Source organism: Pelodiscus sinensis, chromosome 4 (assembly GCF_052426305.1).
Source record: "Pelodiscus sinensis isolate ZL-2025 chromosome 4, ASM5242630v1, whole genome shotgun sequence".
Lineage (NCBI taxonomy): Eukaryota > Metazoa > Chordata > Testudines > Trionychidae > Pelodiscus > Pelodiscus sinensis.
Genome location: NC_143055.1, coordinates 109674048 through 109693521, shown reverse-complemented (window position 1 = coordinate 109693521; position 19474 = coordinate 109674048). Strand labels below are relative to the sequence as shown.

Here is a 19474-nt window from a genome sequence, read left to right as displayed (position 1 = left end):
TTTCTCTGAGATGAGGTAAATAAATATTTTAGCTAGCTAAAGCTTTTCCTTTAGCTATCTAATAATATTTACTTCTCTTCAAGATACACATATTCCCTTTAGGAATTGTTCAAAATAAGTTTAAATACTCTTGATAAAGTGCCCCTTGTTAACTGCATTAGCCCAGTTGTATTAATTAAAACACTGCACATGTGTCCTTGACATTACAGCAAGGGTGTTTACATAGGCTTTTGCAAAAGTGGCATGCCCTGTTTCAAACACTTGAGGCTATGCAGGAAAAAGCCTGCACTATTCAGTGTTGCTCCTTATGCTTCTATCCTTTGTTGCTCAATATTTGTGTTCCATCAGATTGTTAGGTTTGACGTGGACGGCTTGTTTAGCAACATTGAATCAGTCCATCAGATATCAGCCAAACTGTTGTCATTGTTGGAAGAAGCCACAGCAGACGTGGAACCACCTATGCAAGTAATTGGTATGTTGATTGTCTTTTTGAGTCCTACAAAATGGCATGAAGGGATAATATAAGAATAGTTGTCCATCCCAGACCCCCACCGGCCTTCAGTCTAAGCTAGGACCACTTCCATTGGGAGCAGGTCTTTACTAAATCCCCATTATACATACAAATAAAAATAAATGTACAGTCTATCTATTGATGTATTGCATTCACATTGAAGGCTGGATCTTGTAGCCCTTACTCAATCTTTATGCAATTTTAATGGGAGAGTAAGAATGGCAAAAGGGAATCCTGACTGTAATGTCACTGGTACTAATTGCCCCTCCCCCTTAGTTTGATATTCCCTACAATTGGGCAAACTTTCATGTTTTACACGATCAATAGTACTGTTATAATAAGGAATTAGAGCATTGGCAAAGTAAGAATACCCTGAACAAAGTGAAAACATGGTTGTAATGATGTTTTCTTGCAATATATTATTCAGCCAAGTATTATTCAGATGTGTGCATGTTGTATAGAGTTCCAAACAGGGTGTGTGGCTCATGGTCAACAAACAGCAGAATACAATCTGTGTGTTAATGCCTGTAGTTGTTTAAATAAGCGATGCTGATTACTTGCATCATGGCAATCCCACAGTCATGAGTTCCTGTGTGATTTCAAGATGTGATAAATTCAGTCTTTAGGTTATTAGACACTATAAGCCAGTTATGGCAATTCAAGCCTCTGGAACCCTGGAGTATGGGAAGCACATGTCATGCTCCCATAATGGGAGAGGGAGGTGTTTTGCTTCCATAAGGCACAAAATCTCCAAGGGCACTAGGGTAAGTATGCTCAGCTATGGCACCTGCTACACTTTTAGAGCCAGCACTTATATTAATGAAAACTTGCTAGTGATTATTGGTGCATAGGAAGGACAATTCTACACAAAGGTGCTGCACTAAAGAGCTTCAACTTCCCTATTAGCAGGGGCGGTTGGGAACGGGGCGGTCGCCCCGGGCCCCGCGCTTCAAAAAGCCCCGTGCATGTGCCGTGGCGCCACCGCGCATGCGCATGGCGTCACTGTGCATGCGCCGTGGCAAAGGGGGGCCCCGCAAAATTATGCTGCCCGGGGCCCCGCAAAACGGTCATCTGCCCCTGCCTATCAGACTCTCACTGCTTTCATTCTTAAGCACAAATTATAGCTGTCTCTTGCAAAGGTACACTGGGAGGGAGAGAGGAGTTCCTTGTGCTGTTTTATTGGATACCAAATCTAATTTTAGATGATAAAAATGCCATAAACATTTATATACTTGAAGAGATTTCACTTTTAAACCCCATTTATTTTCTATATCTCTTCCTTGCCGATATGTCATGGGTCTCACTCAGCATTGGGCCCCTGTTTATGGCAACATCTAAGAATGAGTGCCATTCAGGTTTGATACTCACATTCCTCCTCCGTCTGCAGGACTCAGTCCTTCAGCTGAGCCAAGTCACTGAACAGATCTCCCTTTCCAGAGTATCCAGAACTACTAGATCAGCTGTCCAAACGCTGTTCCAGACAGTCTTCCGCTAAAAGGATGAGTCTTATGCCACTTCTGTAGAGGCTGGTTGCCACCTTTTATATAGCAACTCATGTTTGCTTGCTCCAAAAGCCTGTTGCTATTTTCCTAGACACTTTCCTATTTCCTCCTTTGATTACTTGCCAAACTCTATAGCCTCAAACACATCTTCCCTTCTCCCAGGGAGTGACTGAGTAGACTACTTCCTCTGTGGAACTCTTCTTCTCAGCCCGGTGGCTTTATACAAGCTCAGCCTGCCCCTGCCTAGCTGGGTTTCAAAAACACTTAGTGCTTGTTTTTCAAGCCTAAATCTCCTTCCAGGTGCAGTCTACCTGCCTATCAAAAAATAGGAGTTAGCTAGCTGAAAAGAAAACCTTGATTAATCTTAGAACACAGAGAAAGAAGTAACATTGAGTATTCACTAGTTTCAGTTTCCAATATCTGATAGTGCTTTCCAAGCATGGAGGAAGATTCTTTGCCATCAGGAGCACACCTTCAAGCGGTACTGTAGTGTGACAAGTGAGAGCTATAAAAGGAACTGACGTTGTTTTATTCACTTGTACGGAAGTTAGGACAATGATGGGGGCTTCTAGACACTATAACATATATATAATGAATAATAATAGAGAGGAAAAGGATTACAAAAATAGGCCCACTCTTTCACGGTTGGATCATTGCGCCAGTTAACTTCAGTGGACTTCAATTAGATTTTAGGGTTCCCATCATTGCCAGAGACTGATGAATACTGATATGATTATAATCCAAGAGTCAAGAGAATGAAATCTGAGCAACAGAGATGGGAAAGAATTCTTAGCCAGTCTTTTTAACCATCTTTGTATTTTGTCAACAGCTACTTAACTTCAATGACTAATAAGCGCTTTGGGGAAAATATGTTGTTGTTAAATTTGCAACACCATTGTCCCTTCTGTCACAGTATACATACAGTATGTAGGTTCTGAGATAGCCAGAAAGTTCTCAAAAAAACAAACAAACCCCCCAAAAACCACCAAAGATCAAACTTGCCATTTCTTTGGTTTTGAATTAAGACAAGGATCCATCTTCTCCTGTCTTCAGTCTCAGGACTTCCCCAGTAGGAAGTGATAGCCTTTTTTTTTTTTGTTTCCTGCTGGGCCTAGCTCTTCTAGCTGCTGGAATGCCAATTTGCATTGGTTATGCTAACAGCTAATTTTGCATGATCTCTCTAGGCAGCTCCTGGAGGTCTAAACTGACTGCTGTTTTCTCCCAAAGGGTACCTCATTTGGGTACAGTATATCAAGTTGGGAGAGCCTCCAGCAGAGAGGCATCAAATGCCTGGTATGCCCCTTCACACCAAGTGTAATTCAGAAACATCTGCAGACTCAAATTAATAAAAGCTATGAACGTAGCTTAGCACATGTGCTCACCTCCCATGCACATTACTCAATCAACTCAATATGCACAATGAATAGTCAAAGGAAAGTTTGGGCTTTTTTGTGTTCGATTTTTCCAAATTAGTCATAAGCCTGAAGCAACATGCCATAGAGAGACCGTGTGTGCTTGCAAGAGAATTGAGAAAACCTGTGATTTGCCACAGATTTTAACATGAATGGTGCTTGGCCAAAGTACTGATCTTCGTAAGTCTGTATCCTGTTTGCCAAGGCAAACAGCTAAATGTGATTTGATAAGACTGTGCGGCTTGATGGTATTTCAATAATTCTGTGTCATGGTGATTCTTATATACCTAATTAAAAATGTGCATTAAATCAGGCATTTATTTCCTTCACAGCAATAGGAGTCAGTGTTTTGAGTCCCTGCCATGTCTGGAAGAAAAGGCAAACAATTTCATCAGTCTATTTGGTTGTATTTAGCTATTTCCTTGGAAGCAATATGGACATAAGAATTAGTATGAAAATAAATGTTGGTCTGCTAAAGCTGGATGGCTAAACCACACTGTGTAAAAGACTAGAATGGGCAGGATGGAGCTGGAAAAAGGTTAAAGAGCGGTTCCATCTTGTGACCTTAGTTTCTGAAGAACGATGGTCATATCATTATAGAAAGGCAATTGAGCCTTTGGCATTCCAGAGGGTTAACATGTGAAGATAACTTTGTTTCTGAGGTTCTAATACTCTCTATAAAGGATGAAAAACAAAAGCCCCTGAAAAAAACAATTGCCCCGAGGAAAAGGAACAAAAGAAGATCCCAAAAATAATGTCAGACTCTCCAAACATTCATTAGTGGCAAGGAGCTAAAAATATATTGAATTTAGACATTTTCCAGCATACAATTTTGCTCTTAAATCCAGTCACTATGAGGTTGGGCTGCACTGCTTATTCACCAGTCTGACACCAGAAATGAGATATGTCTAATGTAGACAGGACCTATTTGCACTGGTGGAATAACAACAATGTAGTTAGTGTCATCAGGGTAAATCCCTAACACAGATACACTTACCCAGGTAAATCCCACAATTCATAAAATATTGTTTGCCCTTTGGTGTGTATTGAGCAGAGATTATGTACTCTCCAGTTCTCCTCCTGCATATGTTTCTCTCCCCATTCTAGTGACTGGCTGTCAGAGGAATATGAAGTTTTAGAAATTTCAACAAGGTTTAAATTTACCATGTGACACTTTCTACCCCTGTCACTTTGTTGTAGAAACAGGAAGCACCCCTGAAAGCTGTGGGAAAAGGTTGTTTTCCTTGTTCGAGCCTTTCTGGGGTTTCATCGCCAAGACCAATTTAGCCAGAACATTCTAGAATGCAGTATGGGAGAGAAGTCAGTGTTGGATCCCCCAGATTACTCAGAAGACTGAGACTGGAAGTAATATCCATTTCCAATTACAGCCCGATAGTTTGGACTATGCTATACTGAAAGCTGTCATAATGATTTACCTACATATGTGTTGGTTGGCTCTGTTCATATGGTCTGGAACCAAAAATAACTTTTAGGCCTTTGAAATACATCTGTCTCTACAGGTCCTAATCAGTACATAATGTCTTGTTTAGAAACAACATAAATGCCAATGAATTAATTTGGCATAGTGAGAAACTGTACTAATGCACAGATTTTGTAGAGCTCATGTACTCTAGAAGGCTCTTTTAGATCCTACATGCAAATCGTCTGAGATGAACTGTGAGCCTGTAGTTGGCATTTGTGGTGCAGAAAACGAAATTGTTGCTCTTGCCAGAGGTTAACACACGCAGAAAATCAAGTCCTAAGGGAAAAGGACCCAGAGAACATTTGTATGGTTTTCTTACTTTGTTGGGTAATAATGACCTATACAGGATTAATGGGAAAGTCAGTCCCCTGTTCACATCTTAAAACCAACACACATTATATAGCCCAGCTAACCTTCACTGCAATGGGGAAAAAAACAGAACTGTTGTTACTGTGGAAACAGAATCACTTTTTACTTCAAGACAGAGGGGTTCATGCAGTGTATTATGAGTTAGCAGGCAATGGTCAGGCTGAAAGGCAATGCATACACTGCACCTGACAGGTCCATGCTTGACCTGTGAATGGGGCTATGGATCTCAATTAGTGTGACATTCTGCTTTTTAACTTCAGTCATTATTACCATAACCTCAGTGCAACCTTCTTGTTTATGAAAGGGGAAGAATCTGACTGGTTGCCACACAGGTGTAATTTTTGTTTAGTTCACATTATAATAATTATTTACTATGAATAGTCTAAGCTGCAGCTTGCTATTGATCCTGGCACCATTTCTTAGGGTTAGAACAACAACAACAAAATCACTTAGGATAAGAGATAAAACACCCCTTCCCTACTTTGCATCCTATCTCTTTCTAACAAGAAAACCAAGTTAGGAGGTTTAAAGTGGGGGAAGAATCTGAGGGAAATTAGCACACAAATCCCATTTATATTTAATAGGAGCTGAAAGTGCACTTGAAAATCCAAAATATAATTCTTAAGGGTAGACTGCTGCATGGTATGGTACATTGGGGAAGGAGGTGAGAACATGTTCCTTTATTCTTTTCCATTTTGATTGCATATAAACCCAAATGGTATGTAATAATGATTCTAATCCACAGTGTTTCTTTGGTTCTCAGTGACATGGGGGAAAAAACTCTTATCATGGGCCTCAATCGTTGTTGCTTCAGTATTATGCAAAACAAATAAAAAGAGAAAAAACAAATGGACTAATGGGAGGGCAGGGTCGTTATTCTTGTTATGACCCATTTCAGTGTATGTGCACCTGAAAAAACATCAAAAATAAAATTAGTCTGCTCGTTCCTTCCCCCCAATGCCCACACACGATCATTCTTCCTTCAAAAGCTAAACCACCAGTTTAGTTTCCTTGTAAACTGAGAGGGGACCGGCGCAGGCGAAGAGGAGAAAGAGAGCATTTCATACCTTTCCCTGAGGATTTGTTCTTTCAAACTGTTATAATGGTGCCCAGCTATGACAAAGATGAGCCACTGAGGAAGGCATATAATAAATAATGCACATACATACACAAGGTAGCTTCTAAGGAGAATAAAAGTGGAAACCAGCCTTTTTAGCTCTTGACTAATGTTGTGGAAAACACCTTCTGAGATGCTCTTGTCTGGCTTGACATGCTTTGTTTTTCTGTTTAACAGGGGAAGTCTTCTTGAAGATTAAAGGCCCACTAGAAGACACATATAAAATCTACTGCTATCACCACGACGATGCACACACCATGCTCGAATCCTATGAAAAGGATGAAGCACTGAAGCAGCATTTAAAACACTGTGTACAGTCCTTAAAGTAAGATCTTTTCAAATGATGATATCCATCCATAGTCAGCTGCCTGGCAGGGAACATTTTAAATGGAGATAGATGAAAGGTCCCCTGTAAATCCGGAGTTTTATGAGGTTGGCTGGGAGCTCTGGCTTATGCTGCTTTCATGAAAAGATGACAAGCCAGGGGCCATGATTAGATTTCTTGCTCTCTGGGATGGCCAAAAATAGCACAAGGAAGGTTTTTCTTCCTTTAGCTTCAGTGCCCACACTGGCAGAGAAATGCAGTATTAGAAAAGGTGTTGAGAGTACCTTGTCCAGACCTCCCAAAGACCTCACGCACTTCCCCTATCTACTGTAACTCTGTTAAATATACATGCACAGAATAACGTGACTGGAATTAAAATGTCATGTGATGATAGCTATTTGCTTTCTCTAATGACATACTCATAATTCTGTGTCCCTACATCTTTCTCAGGCTACAGGGATGAGAAGCAAGTGCACTGTTAGATACTGTGCGTTGTGGGCATTAGAACTCACAGTTAAGACATGCTGTGATTGCCTGAGTGAATTTGTTCAGTACCACATAACTTCGTTTCCAGTTCTTTAGGGAAGTTCTATTCAGAGCTGGCATGGAACAGGATAATGTGACTTATTCCTAAACCCAGCCATGTGAATCTGTTTCATCTGTTGATGTAGAGCACCTCCATCCCAATACCCACATTTTCTTTCCATCTCCATTTTGCCTTCTCGTCCAATGGCCTATCTTTGACCCCCCCCCCCAACTCTGTTCTTTCTGGTTAATCCTTAATCTTTTTTCAGGAACTAATTGGGAAAAATCACTATGTGTATTACATTGTGGTTTTTATTTATTTGTTTGTTTGTTTATTGTTTACAGTGACTAAAGATGGCAAGTAGGAACTTTAATATCTGCTTCAGCAAGTGGCAGAAATGTTAGTAAAGAAAGAGTTGAAAGAACACAATCAAAATATATAGCTGTGGTCATCTGAATCTGTTATTGTCCGATAGAGAGTATGGCCCAAAAGTGGGAATTAACTAGAGTTCCTACCAAATATAGACTCCTTTTCAAAACACATTCAGATATCCACAATTATTATTTTTGGAAAATTTCACTCTTAAAAACAATAACATTTTTGTTTGTGTAAGGTATTGTCAGTTTTTAAAAAAAAAAAAAATCTTAAACTGTATCAAAATGATTAAGGAATGGGACGGTTGCTTCTCAACTGAGCTGAGTCCAATAGTATTAAAAGAGTTTCATATTAGGACTAGCATGAGGTTTGTGCTCTGCACATGTGTGCAGGCATACTGTATTTAATTATCCTTGTCTTCCATATCATGATTGATGAGTAACCAACATGTCTGAAATTCCATTGAGCTTGTAGGTGATGCCTTGGGGACATGCTTTGGGGATACCAGCCTTAGTAAATTCTGTAGAATCTTATAATCCAGTGGTGATATTGTGCATTAGCTTAGCCTATGGAATTGATTCTGTGTACATTAAATGTTGCTAGTGCTCACTCCTTTACTGTTAGTTATCAAGTTACTTTGGTATCTAGTTAGTTATTTAGTTACTTTGGTTATCAAAGAGAGGGTCAAAACAACATCAGAAGCACTCGCAAAGCTATCACTGCAGGAACTCTGCAGCACTACAAACCAGCTGTAGTTGATGGGGCTTTGTGGAGGGCAGCCAGATGGTAGTGGGTGAAGATGTTGGGAGGGAATATTGCTCTACATTGAGCAACAGAGAAGTCAGCTGTGAAGAGATGTTGAATTTCTGATTCCAATTTTTTTTTCTGCTAAGCATGCCATACTCATGGCCAAATTTCTCTATGTTAAATCATACCTTTAATAAAATAGCCTGTGTAAATATATCTATGTGTTTCTTTCCACAACATTTTTGGTGTATAAATTCATAGTATTTACACATCTGTTGACAGTTTTTGAAAGTAAATCTACAGAGTCTTTCAGGAAGTAAATCTTTTCATTAGGGGAAAAAAAAGGAATCCTAATAAAAATACAAGGGAACTTCAGAAAGACTGAAATATGCCATCCATCTTTCATTAATATTTTATTTCTATTTAAAGAGAATAGAGTGGATATATATGTACCCCAAGAATTTACACTCTTTTAGTGATTTTGTAGGTAGGATTTAAACATTAATCATTGCTAGCATAGTACCCTCAAGTCCCTTATATAAAACTATCTATGAAATGATTGAATTTTATCATCAAAACTGAGTTTATCAATGTCCTTACCAATGTTCCCTCTAATTTTTCCTAACCATGTGCTGAATAATTTTTGTTCTGTGTGCCAAGGCATGTGCCGATGTGCATCACCAATAGAAACACATGCTGTTGGCTGTGGACACTTTGGGAACTCTGCTAATCATCTGGGCAGCCTTGGAATATCTCCAAGGTTACACTGGTCCTTACCCATTAAGAATTTTCAAGAAGCTGTTTCAGCAGATTCACTGGTAACCACTGGTTGCTTTTTGAAGTACTAACCACAGTTGGCCAATTACAGCTGATTTGTGTCATTGACATGCATTAGTCAGTGTTACCCATAGTCTGTATATATATTTTTTCTTTGAAGCAAGCTAACACTTGTTTTGTTTTTCTCCTTTTACAGAAAGATATATGAGGAAGAGTAAGTATCATGCCAACTTTTTTGTTGCTTTTTAGAAATAAAATAAATTTAAATTATCTCCAGATGTTAAAAAATGTTTAAAACCGCATATATGGAAATATTCAGAACAAGAGCCTCATTTTACTAAACTAGGTAATTCTGTGCAGCAACAGAAATGAGATTCCTCCTAGACACTGGTGATAAAGTCTTTGGCTTTTAATTTCTCTTAATCTATCTGGTGTTCTAATTACTTTTGTGCCAGCTTTGCAATATCTTTCAAAACTAGCTTATGAAGCTACTTAATCTGGTTCCCAATCCTTAGAGCCCATTATTTTGTTGCCTCCCCTCAGAGCAGATGTATTTCTGTGATTCTAAAGCATGCTTCCCAAAAAAACCAACAGTGCTGGTGTTTGAAATCCTAGACTAGCAAGCAATGAGCCAAATGCTAGAGATTTGAGATCTGGATTCGAACCCATCTAGTCTCTCTGCGTACATCTATGCAGCAGGGCTAAAACTGAAATAAGCTAGGCAACTTGAGCTACGTCAATTGTGTAGCATAAGTCTAAATAGCTTGTTTTGGCTTTTGGCGCTGTCTACACATCAGGAAGTCCTAGAAAGAGCTCTCTTCCTCCAACTTCCCTTACTCCTCATACAATGAGGTTTACAGAAGTTGAAGTAAGAAGTCCTCCAGCTCGACATTATTTCGACATGTTGAAATAACTGCTTGTAGTGTAGACACAGACTTTGTTATTTTGGAATAACATCAGTTATTTCAAAATAATGCTGCTGTGTAGACATAGCCTCTCAGAATAAAATTCTTTCCAAGCTAATGCCCTAAATAAAGCAATAAAGAAGGGAACATTCCTAAACTGCAGTTCTGGGAGACCCACAAGCTCAGGGTCATCAAAATGGGACAAATGTGAAGATATCTTGAGAGGGGTTAAGAAAAGAAAGTGCTTTAACTACAAATTACAATCCTAGGCAAAATATTAATTATGATAGATGTCGTGCCTCGGTGTTCTGTACCTTTGGTGGTCTGAACTGTCAGTGTCAGCGTCATCTGGTCAGGGTCATCCAGGCACGCTCTTGACAGGACCTCTACTCCGTCAATGATGATAAACTTTCGGCTGCGTGCATAACAATCGATACTTCCTTTATCTAGAGTGTTAGACCCCGTGCACTTGAGTCAACACAGGAGATCTCTGAGAGGCCCCGGAAACGACAGATACAGGCCAGGTTTAAAATCAGTCGAGCATGTTTATTATCAAATGTGAAGCTCTACCAGTTGGTAACAGAGATCAGTACAATGTTACACCACTGGGCACTATGACCCGCGTTGACAAGGTACCAACACCAGGTAGGCCTATTGCCATATAACAGATATTAACAGCAGTTAGTCAAAGTTAAGCTACTGTGCATTCTGTAAGTTTAGGCAATGACACCTGCCGTTCAGCTAGTGTGCCCCTCCCAAGATTGGCCGGCGAGCACCTTTTGCGGTGTCCTTTTATAGACAGGTACAAACAACTTACATCACTTCTTTACGTACCAGGTTGCCACCCTCTGTTGCCTAGTTACCACCCCTCACCTTACGGAAGGGGGGCTTATTTACTATCCTTCATGCTGTCAATCTCGACCCGGTCCTGAACCTAGGTCGGTATGTGCATTAGTTTTTAGGGAGTCTTTGTACCAAGACATTTCTTATTAAGATGTTCCGTTACTCCCCTTTGGCTCACAGTCTGTACCCAGTGCCTTACATGCTCTATCTAACTTACACAATTACAGTTATCAGTAGGCCTCTCTCTCGGCTCCTGTGTTACTGAACCAAAGTTTTGTTCATTAGACTGCAGTCCTGTTGCTGCTTTCATCTTACAGGCCTCTATTTAGGCCTGCTGACTCCTTGTTACTGACCCTCAACTTACTATATTAGATAAAATTGGTCTGCAAACACCTGACAGGAGTGGGGAAGGAAATCTTAAAAGACAGGAAATTCTAAGTTAAGGGTACAGTTATGAAAAAAAAAAGAAATGGTTAAAATTGTGACTGTGTATGTGTGTTTGCAGTACTGCTAGTTACCAACAGTTCAAATATAATGATTCAGGCCCCCAAAATTAGGAGATAATGTTAAAAATCATTGAGATTTAAAAATAAAATTAATGCTGGATCCTCTTTACTTACTTCTTGGCATTTTGAATCTCTAGAGATCATGTTTTCAAGCTTCTCTCTTTTTTAAATGAAAGTTCAGCCAAGACTTCACTAGCTGGGGCCTTAAGTAAATACCAAATATCATTAGACTAGTAACAAAAGGACTATTGGCAACACTGGGACTATGTCTAAACTTCAATGATTTATTGGAAAAAGGTACACACGCATATTGTGGTCCTCAATTTGCGTACCTTTTCCCATCTACACTGGGCCACATTTTGGAAAAACCTCCTCTTTTGGAAGAGTCCTTCTTCCTCGTGGAATGAGGAAGACAGGGTTCTGAAAGAGCATATCTGCTCTTCCGCAAAAAAAAGTGGAAGAGCAGACACGTTCCCTGGACTACGCCCATAGTGTAGACATAGCCTGAGAGCAGGAATAGTGAGAACTGGCCACCCTGGCTGTGTCTAGACTACACCTCTCTGTCGACAGAGAGATGTAGATTAGGCATGTCGAAATTGCTAATGAAGTAGGGATTTAAATATCCCGCACTTCATTAGCATAAACATGGCCACCGCTTTTTTTTTCAAAATGGAGCTTTTTCAAAAAAACTTGCAATCTAGACACGGATCTGTCGAAAATAAACCCTTTTTCGACAGACCCTATAATCCTCATGTTTTGAGGAATATAGTATCTGTTGGGAAAGGGTTTATTTTCGACAGATCCGTATCTAGACTGCTGGGTTTTGTTTTGTTTTGTTTTTTTGAAAAAAAAGTGGCTGCCATGTTTATGCTAATAAAGCACGAGATATTTAAATCCCTGCTTCATTAGAAATTTCAACATGCTTGATTTGTATCCCTCTGTCGACGTAGCCCTTGACTTGCACTGTACTATCAAAAATTAACATGCACTTTTCTCCCTCAAAGAATGTCCAATAGAAACACGTAAATTGTGAGTTTCTCACTGAGTTTAAATTGAAGGATCCATAACCAGTTACCTCTTAGAGGCCAAACACTGCTTGGCCCTTCTGTGGTTGTAATGGGTGTAAGGAACCATTCTCCTGTGCAAGGACAAGACATAATCACAGTCCATGCACTCAGGAATGCTAAGGAATATTGTAGCACGTGTAGGGAGCTCTGCAAATACCTTCTCCTGGGGTGTCATGTCATTCCTTTCTGGTTAAAAGCCATCAACGAGCCTTTGTCTTGTAGCAATGGGAAGGTGGTTCTGTGTCCTGTAATGTACAGGAGATCAGACTAAATAGTCATAATGGTCCCTTCTGGACATAAAGTCTGTACACCTGTAAATAGAAGGAATGTCTCAATGGGATCCATTGCTGCTTTTTCCATTCCTGCCCTACATAACTGGTTTATCCTGATTTAGAAAGTACACTGTTATTTACTCCAAGCATCTCTGAGGTCACTGGAACTGTGAGGCTACAGACTGTTTTACAGAGTAGTGTAATAGGGAAAACATTGTCTTCAGTATGAAACCTTGCTGCACTTAGCCATCTGTTGGATGGTCAATCAAATATAGCCATTTTCTGCCCTCACTTCTACACGTGCTAGCTCATTGAGTTCATTAGGTTTGCATGGGTGTTAGTGACAATAGAATATAGACCAGTGATTTATTTGCCCAATAGATTTTGTGAAACAGGGAATTTGCACACACAAAAATAATGTTTAAGGAACATTACAAGTTATGACAAACACACACAACAATAAAAGCTGTCAAACTTAACATAACCCTAACTCGACCTGAACATGTTTTCCACTAGGATGTTGTACAATGGAATTATATATTTCATAAAGAGAGTAAGCCAGACTTAACACCAAATAGTATATTTTTCATAGTTTGCCACCATGACTATTTAGATGTACATGTGCATGCCCCCCACTTCTCCATCTGACTTAATTTTGATGTATGCTGTATGGAGGGTGTGCACTCGACTCGGATGCAATTAAACCAGCTGTGTTTACATGACTGCAAAGCAACAGCGATTTGCAATGAGATTAGTGCAGCTACTTCAGCACTAAAATACTTGCTAAATTCTTGATATGACTGGGTGGCTGCAGTAGCATTACAAATGAATTATCAGCTTATTTTTTTGCATAAAAGAAGTCAGAAGTCGTTACATATCTGTTTAAATTGTGTGCCAAGGCAGTGTTCTGATTGGTTGCAGTGTATTCTAACGGGGTGTATTAGAAACGGGACTATTCTAGGGAGAGTAGTTATCACAAAATAATCTTACTGAGTAGAATTAGATGAGTTGAACTTTGTGGCATTTTTTTGCCGCAGGGAGTCATCATCTCCTAACAAACCTACTATCTTTCAAACCATATTGCTAGACTGTGTCATGCAGATATGTGAACAGAGGGCTGTTTATCACTTGGGCGGCTGTCCAAAGTGCAACTGTATGGAGAGAAGACACTTGAAGATTTCCATTCATGAGGCAGCTTTTAAAAGATTTGCATTCATGGGGCTTTTCAGTGAAAACAATAACAATTTAAGATTATTTTTATTCCTGCTGCCAGAAGCTGAAAGAAGGAAAAACAGCTTTATATTTGATGAAGGATGGATGGGGGGGGAGAGGGGGAGGAGGGAGGAGGAAGAGAAAAAGAAAAGAGAAATGATTAAAAGGTTTTGGGACATCAAGAGGCTTTAAAAAGCATTTACTGTTAAAACTCCTTTTTTTCATGCAGGACTTTTTATATTTGGTGTCTGTGAGTGAGTGATGGCTCAAATATGCAGATGTCTCTTTTCCAAAGCATCCAAATCATAACTTAATTAGTCAACAGTGCTCCAGTATATTTTAAGTGGAAGCAAAAGTTTTCCTTCCTTCCTTCCTTCCTTCCTTCCTTTCACCCATGCTCACACATTCTGGTTCACCTCTTTATTAAAACTCATATAGTTAATATCACAGGAAATTTTTCCTTCCAGAAACTCTTTTCTCAGGGTGTAATGGAAGCATTGCTCTGTCGAGAAAAACTGCATTACAGGCAAGGTTCTTGTCTTTTTCACACTATTATCAATAGCTCACCCCCACCTTTAAAGTACAGACCTACAAGAAGGTCCTCAGCAGTTTATACGTGGTTTTGTCTCTCATGTGAAGAGACAGACAAACCCTTTTTACTCAGCTGCTGCAGACAGGACTGCATTAACCTTTTGTGGGCCAGGTGCCAAACATATTTGTGAGCTCCCATGGGGGCAATGGAGCATGGCACAGGGAGACCGATCCCGGGAGCAGGGAGCTGGCCAGGGGCATGGCATGGCAAGGGTGGCTCTGCTCTGCCCATCCAACTTGAGGGCACTGTTTATAAACCAGCAGTTGCCAGATGCACAATGGCCACCTAGCCCTGTACTGCCAAATTATCCCTTCCCCTCGGGATTGGGCATGTCACACTATGCAGCTTCCTGCCCAACTCTGGAAATCCCTCATTGATTACCAGACCCATTCTGCACCCTGCACATCAGCCCTGCCCTGCACCCTGTCTACAACCCCACCACAACTGTCCAGTATACTCACAAACCATTCCCTCAGATCTTCCTTTCCCCCTCACAAACCAGCCCCCACCCCCACCAGGCTCTCCAGAGACCCACTCACCCATGCTCTGCTTCCTGGCTGCATTCACCAGCCTGCTGAGAGGTGACAGTGTCTGCCAGTCTGAAGTACCAGTGCAGCCAGGGCTGGTCCAGGGCCAAGGAACTGCTTTGGCCCCTCAGGAGTGATGCCATCAGCCAGGCCAGGGCCTGCCCCCAGCAGGTTCTTTCAGGGTTGCCTGGAGGGGCCCAGCCAAGCTCCCCTCCCCCGATCTGGCTGGTGTCTGGCTGGTGAGTCTTGCCCACATGCTCAGGATTTAGCTGATCACCATATTTGATCACCATATTCCTCGTGGAATGAGGAGTAACGGTAGTTCGGACTAGGAAGCCTAGTCCAAACTACCTAGTTCGTGCCACGTGTAGCCGCGCGGCACGGGGTTCGAACGAGCAGGGATTTAAAAATGGCGGCGCCCAGTTTATGCAAATGAAGCCCGGGAAATTCAAATCCCGGGCTTCATTTGCAAGTGCAGTATGCCTACATTACCCCACTAGTTCGAACTAGCGGGGTAGTGTAGACATACCCTATGAGTCTACGATCCCATTCAATTGGCCAAGCCTGGCCAAGATTGCTAGGATTCTATACCAGTCCCAGGAGGCTGAGCTCTGGGGAGACAGGTGGGCCCCAACAGCTGGTGAGAAGCAGGGACTACCCAGAGCTGGAGGTGCACTGGGGTCTGGCCTGGAAGTGGAGATGGCTTTTGTGGGGAAGGCAGGAGTCACAGCAGGATAGGATGGGACCAGATGGTTTGGGTAAGCCTAGGGTAAAGTTCCAAACTGGAGAAACCAGACCAAATTTTGAATCCTTTTCAAGTTTGCCCATTACTAGCTATAGTATCGACCCTTTCACTTCTGTGGTGGAAAGACAAAGTACTGTGGTTACAGAGATAAGCTTAGAGGTGTAAGGTACAGTGGGTGTAAAAAAGGAACTCTGAGCTGCTGTCACTTTCCCTGTAAGGTGCCAAACCCAGTTCAAGGCTAAGATCAGGTGTAATATACTTACTTTAATACTTTCATTTGGTTAGTTATTTTTCCTGCTGTATCTCTCTCTCTCCCAGCTACTTGGTGTATAAAGTTTACCATCAGACTCCTGTAGAGTCAAGAGGCTAAATTCAGAGATCATGTAGAAATTATATGCTGATAAGTGGATATGACTTAAGGAAGTATAAACTGGCGTAACTTTCATGCTGAGGGAGCGGAAAGAGTTTTCAATTTACCCCAACCCAGACTCCCCACTGAACGTGTCTTGTAATCTTTCAATTTAAATGGGAATTGTACCTGCGTAACTGAATGCAAAACTTAATGCTAGTTTTGTCATTTTCAGTAGTTAAAAACTCAACAGAAAATTAAAAAGATAACAGTGACTAGAGAGGACTCACGTATTTTTTTCTTCAGGGGAGTTGCCATCTTACATGACAGTTCTGTCTGTTTGTTCAAATAATAGAGGAAAATCAAATTTAATGGACATGGGATCCCTGATGATCAAACCAATACAGCGTGTGATGAAATACCCTTTGTTACTATGTGAGCTCTTGAATTCGACTCCTGCTTCTCACCCTGACCACAAGGCACTGCAAGACGCCTTCGCTGCTGTGAAAGACATTAATGTGAACATCAATGAACTTAAAAGAAGGAAAGATTTAGGTAGGGAACAGAGACGGTATATTTCTTTCTCCTACTAATTGTATTTCTATATTACAGATTTAGGCTGGTGATGATGAGAGATGGTTTCAGCTCCTGTTATGTTACCACAAATAGTGGCTTTATCCCAGCTACAGAACATCGTGGGTGTGTCTAGGCTGGCAAGATTTTGCACAAAAACTTGCCAGTTGTCTACACTGGCCGCTTGAATTTGTGCAAGAGCACTGATGTTCTAATGTAAGAATTCAGTGCTTCTTGTGCAAATACTTTGATGCTCCCGCTCAGGGATAAGCCCTCTTGCGTAAGAATACTTGTGCAAGAGGGCCAGTGTAGACAGGCACCTTAATTTTTTGCGCAAGAAAGCCCGATGGCTAAAATGGCCATCAGAGCTTTCTTGCGCAAAAGCGCATTTATACTGGGCACGGATGCTTTTGTGCAAAAGCACTTTTTGCGCAAAAGCATCTGTGCCAATCTAGACGCTCTTTTGAGGGAATACTTTTAATGGAAAAACTTTTCCGTTAAAGTATTTCCGCAAAATCATGCCAGTCTAGATGCAGCCGTTGGGTTCTGAGAAGCAAAACTGGTGTATAGACTACATTGTAGTTTCAAACTTAAAAATAAATACCCAGGTTGGATCATTAAGGATGTAGACTTCAAAACGTGAAAATTAATACAATGTAGTATTGTATACAATACTTTATATAACCTCAGTGATGCTATGTCAAACACTAAGGCAATGTCTACACTGCCCAGACTTGTGCAAGAACATATGAAAATGACGTGCAGTGATGAATATCACTGTGCCTCATTTGCATACTTAATGAGCTGCCATTTTTGCGCAAGGGACTTTTGCGCTAGAAGGAGCCATCTATACTGCTCCGTCTTGCGCAAAACACCATTCTTGCACAAGAACCATTCTGCCTGAAAAAAAGTGGCAGAATGGCTCTTCGCAAGAGGGGGGGTTTGCGCAAAAAGGAGCCATGTTTGTATGCAAGTGTGTATGCAAATGAGGCGCAGAGAGATTCACCGCTTCACCTCATTTGCATATTCTCTTATGCAAGAGGGGACAGTCTAGACATAGCCTTAAAGTACAGAGCTATGTTACAGCCCTATGAATACAGATTATTAGTTTTGTGAAATTCTCTCTGTCTGCAGTGTTGAAGTATAAGAAGAATGATGAAGAAGAATCTCTTAAAGAGAAGTTATGCAGATTGAATATTCACTCCATTAGCAAGAAATCCAAGAGGGTTACTAGCCACCTGAAAATTCTGACAGGAGGAGAACCACAGGTACTTTGCCATTTCAAATTTTCACTGAGGACTTCATAATGTCACTTGTTATATGGTGTTTCTCGTGATTTCCTGTGTGTCATATCAAAGATTAAAAGATATTATGACCCTAGATTGAAAGGAAAACTTTTCATTGTGTTCTCCACCTTTTCTTTTGGATCTGGCCTTCTCTGCAGACCTCTGACCAGCTGCAAAGAGGTACTGATCAGTAGTTTTCATCACAATGAATACAGAGACCACCCCTCAATAGATGGTTGGTAGAAGATATTATTGCTGTGGGATAGTTACAGAGGGCATTTTCTGTGCATTTTATTCAGCATCATTCAGACTCTGGCCCACCGAGACCACCAAACAAAAGTTATATGCTGATTAATATGGGCAGTTAGTTTTCCCTTACATACATAAGAACCTTTGACTGTCAAAATGATTAGATGATTATACGTTTTTAATAAAAAAAGGCTGCAGTATGTTGAATGCAAAGAATTAAAACACTACTTTATTGTTCCATTGCCATAACTAAATAATTATTGTGGGGAGGGAAATCAAAAGCACCTAAGCTATTTAAGAGGCTAAATGCCACTGACTTTCACTGAGACATAGGCTCTTAAGTGCCTAAGATACTTTTGAAAATGGAACTTAGCCTCCTAAGTGAGTTAGGTGCTTGGAAAATGTTATCACAATAAATAACCTAATTAAGGCAATCAAATTATAAAGAAGTGCTTTAATTCCTTGCACTCCAGCCCCATTTTCAAAATTATATCAGGTTCTTAGGAGCCTGTGTCTCAATGAAAGTTAATGAGTGAGTTGCTTTTGAACATTGTACCCTGTATACTTTACTATGGTTGCTTACACAAGAACATTTCAAAAGTTACCTGCAGGGGTATGCCTTTTTTCTGTTTCCTTCCTTTTGAGGAGACGTTTCTCCCTTCCCAGTTATTTCCACCCTCAACATCTCTTTTTTTTTAATTAGAAATTTTACAAGAGAAATACTTCTGTTTTTCCTAGAAGGCCCAATGGTAGACTGGAGGATTAATAATGTTATTAAATCAGTGATAACCATGCAGTGAAATCCTGGGGAAATTATTTTTATTCAGTCTGTTAGACCTTCCTATTTCCTATTTGCTTTTGTTAACACTTGCTGAATTCTAAAAATCTGAGAATTGCTTAGGAAAAAAGACATTTTTGTTAAAGATTCGGCACCCCCTCTCGTATAATTAGAAGTTGAGAAAGCTCATAATGCACATCTCTGAATCTTTCAATGATTCCGACTGCAAAAACAGTAAATGCTAGATGTGACATTTCTCATATTTCTAAGGGGAAAAGCAAGTAGAAAAGAACTGAGAAACTATCAAGGCCTTCTTTAGACACCACAAAGAACTAAAACAACCCTTTGCAGATAGTGGAACTGTACCATGTACAGGGATGCACTGTGCTAAAGAAATAATGGCAACATCCTTATTTCTGCATAGGC

General features: G+C 40.5%; 1 protein-coding gene across 1 annotated transcript in view; it reads left to right on the top strand.

Moving 5' to 3' along the window:
• Positions 1–19474, top strand: part of ARHGEF38 (Rho guanine nucleotide exchange factor 38) — a 58523-nt gene that overhangs the window by 15284 nt on the left and 23765 nt on the right. Inside the window, exons 3-7 of the mRNA XM_006119314.5 lie at positions 349–472; positions 6572–6719; positions 9341–9358; positions 16518–16717; positions 17870–18003. Coding sequence (XP_006119376.1) covers positions 349–472; positions 6572–6719; positions 9341–9358; positions 16518–16717; positions 17870–18003 — 624 coding nt within the window. The remainder of the gene's footprint in view (positions 1–348; positions 473–6571; positions 6720–9340; positions 9359–16517; positions 16718–17869; positions 18004–19474) is intronic.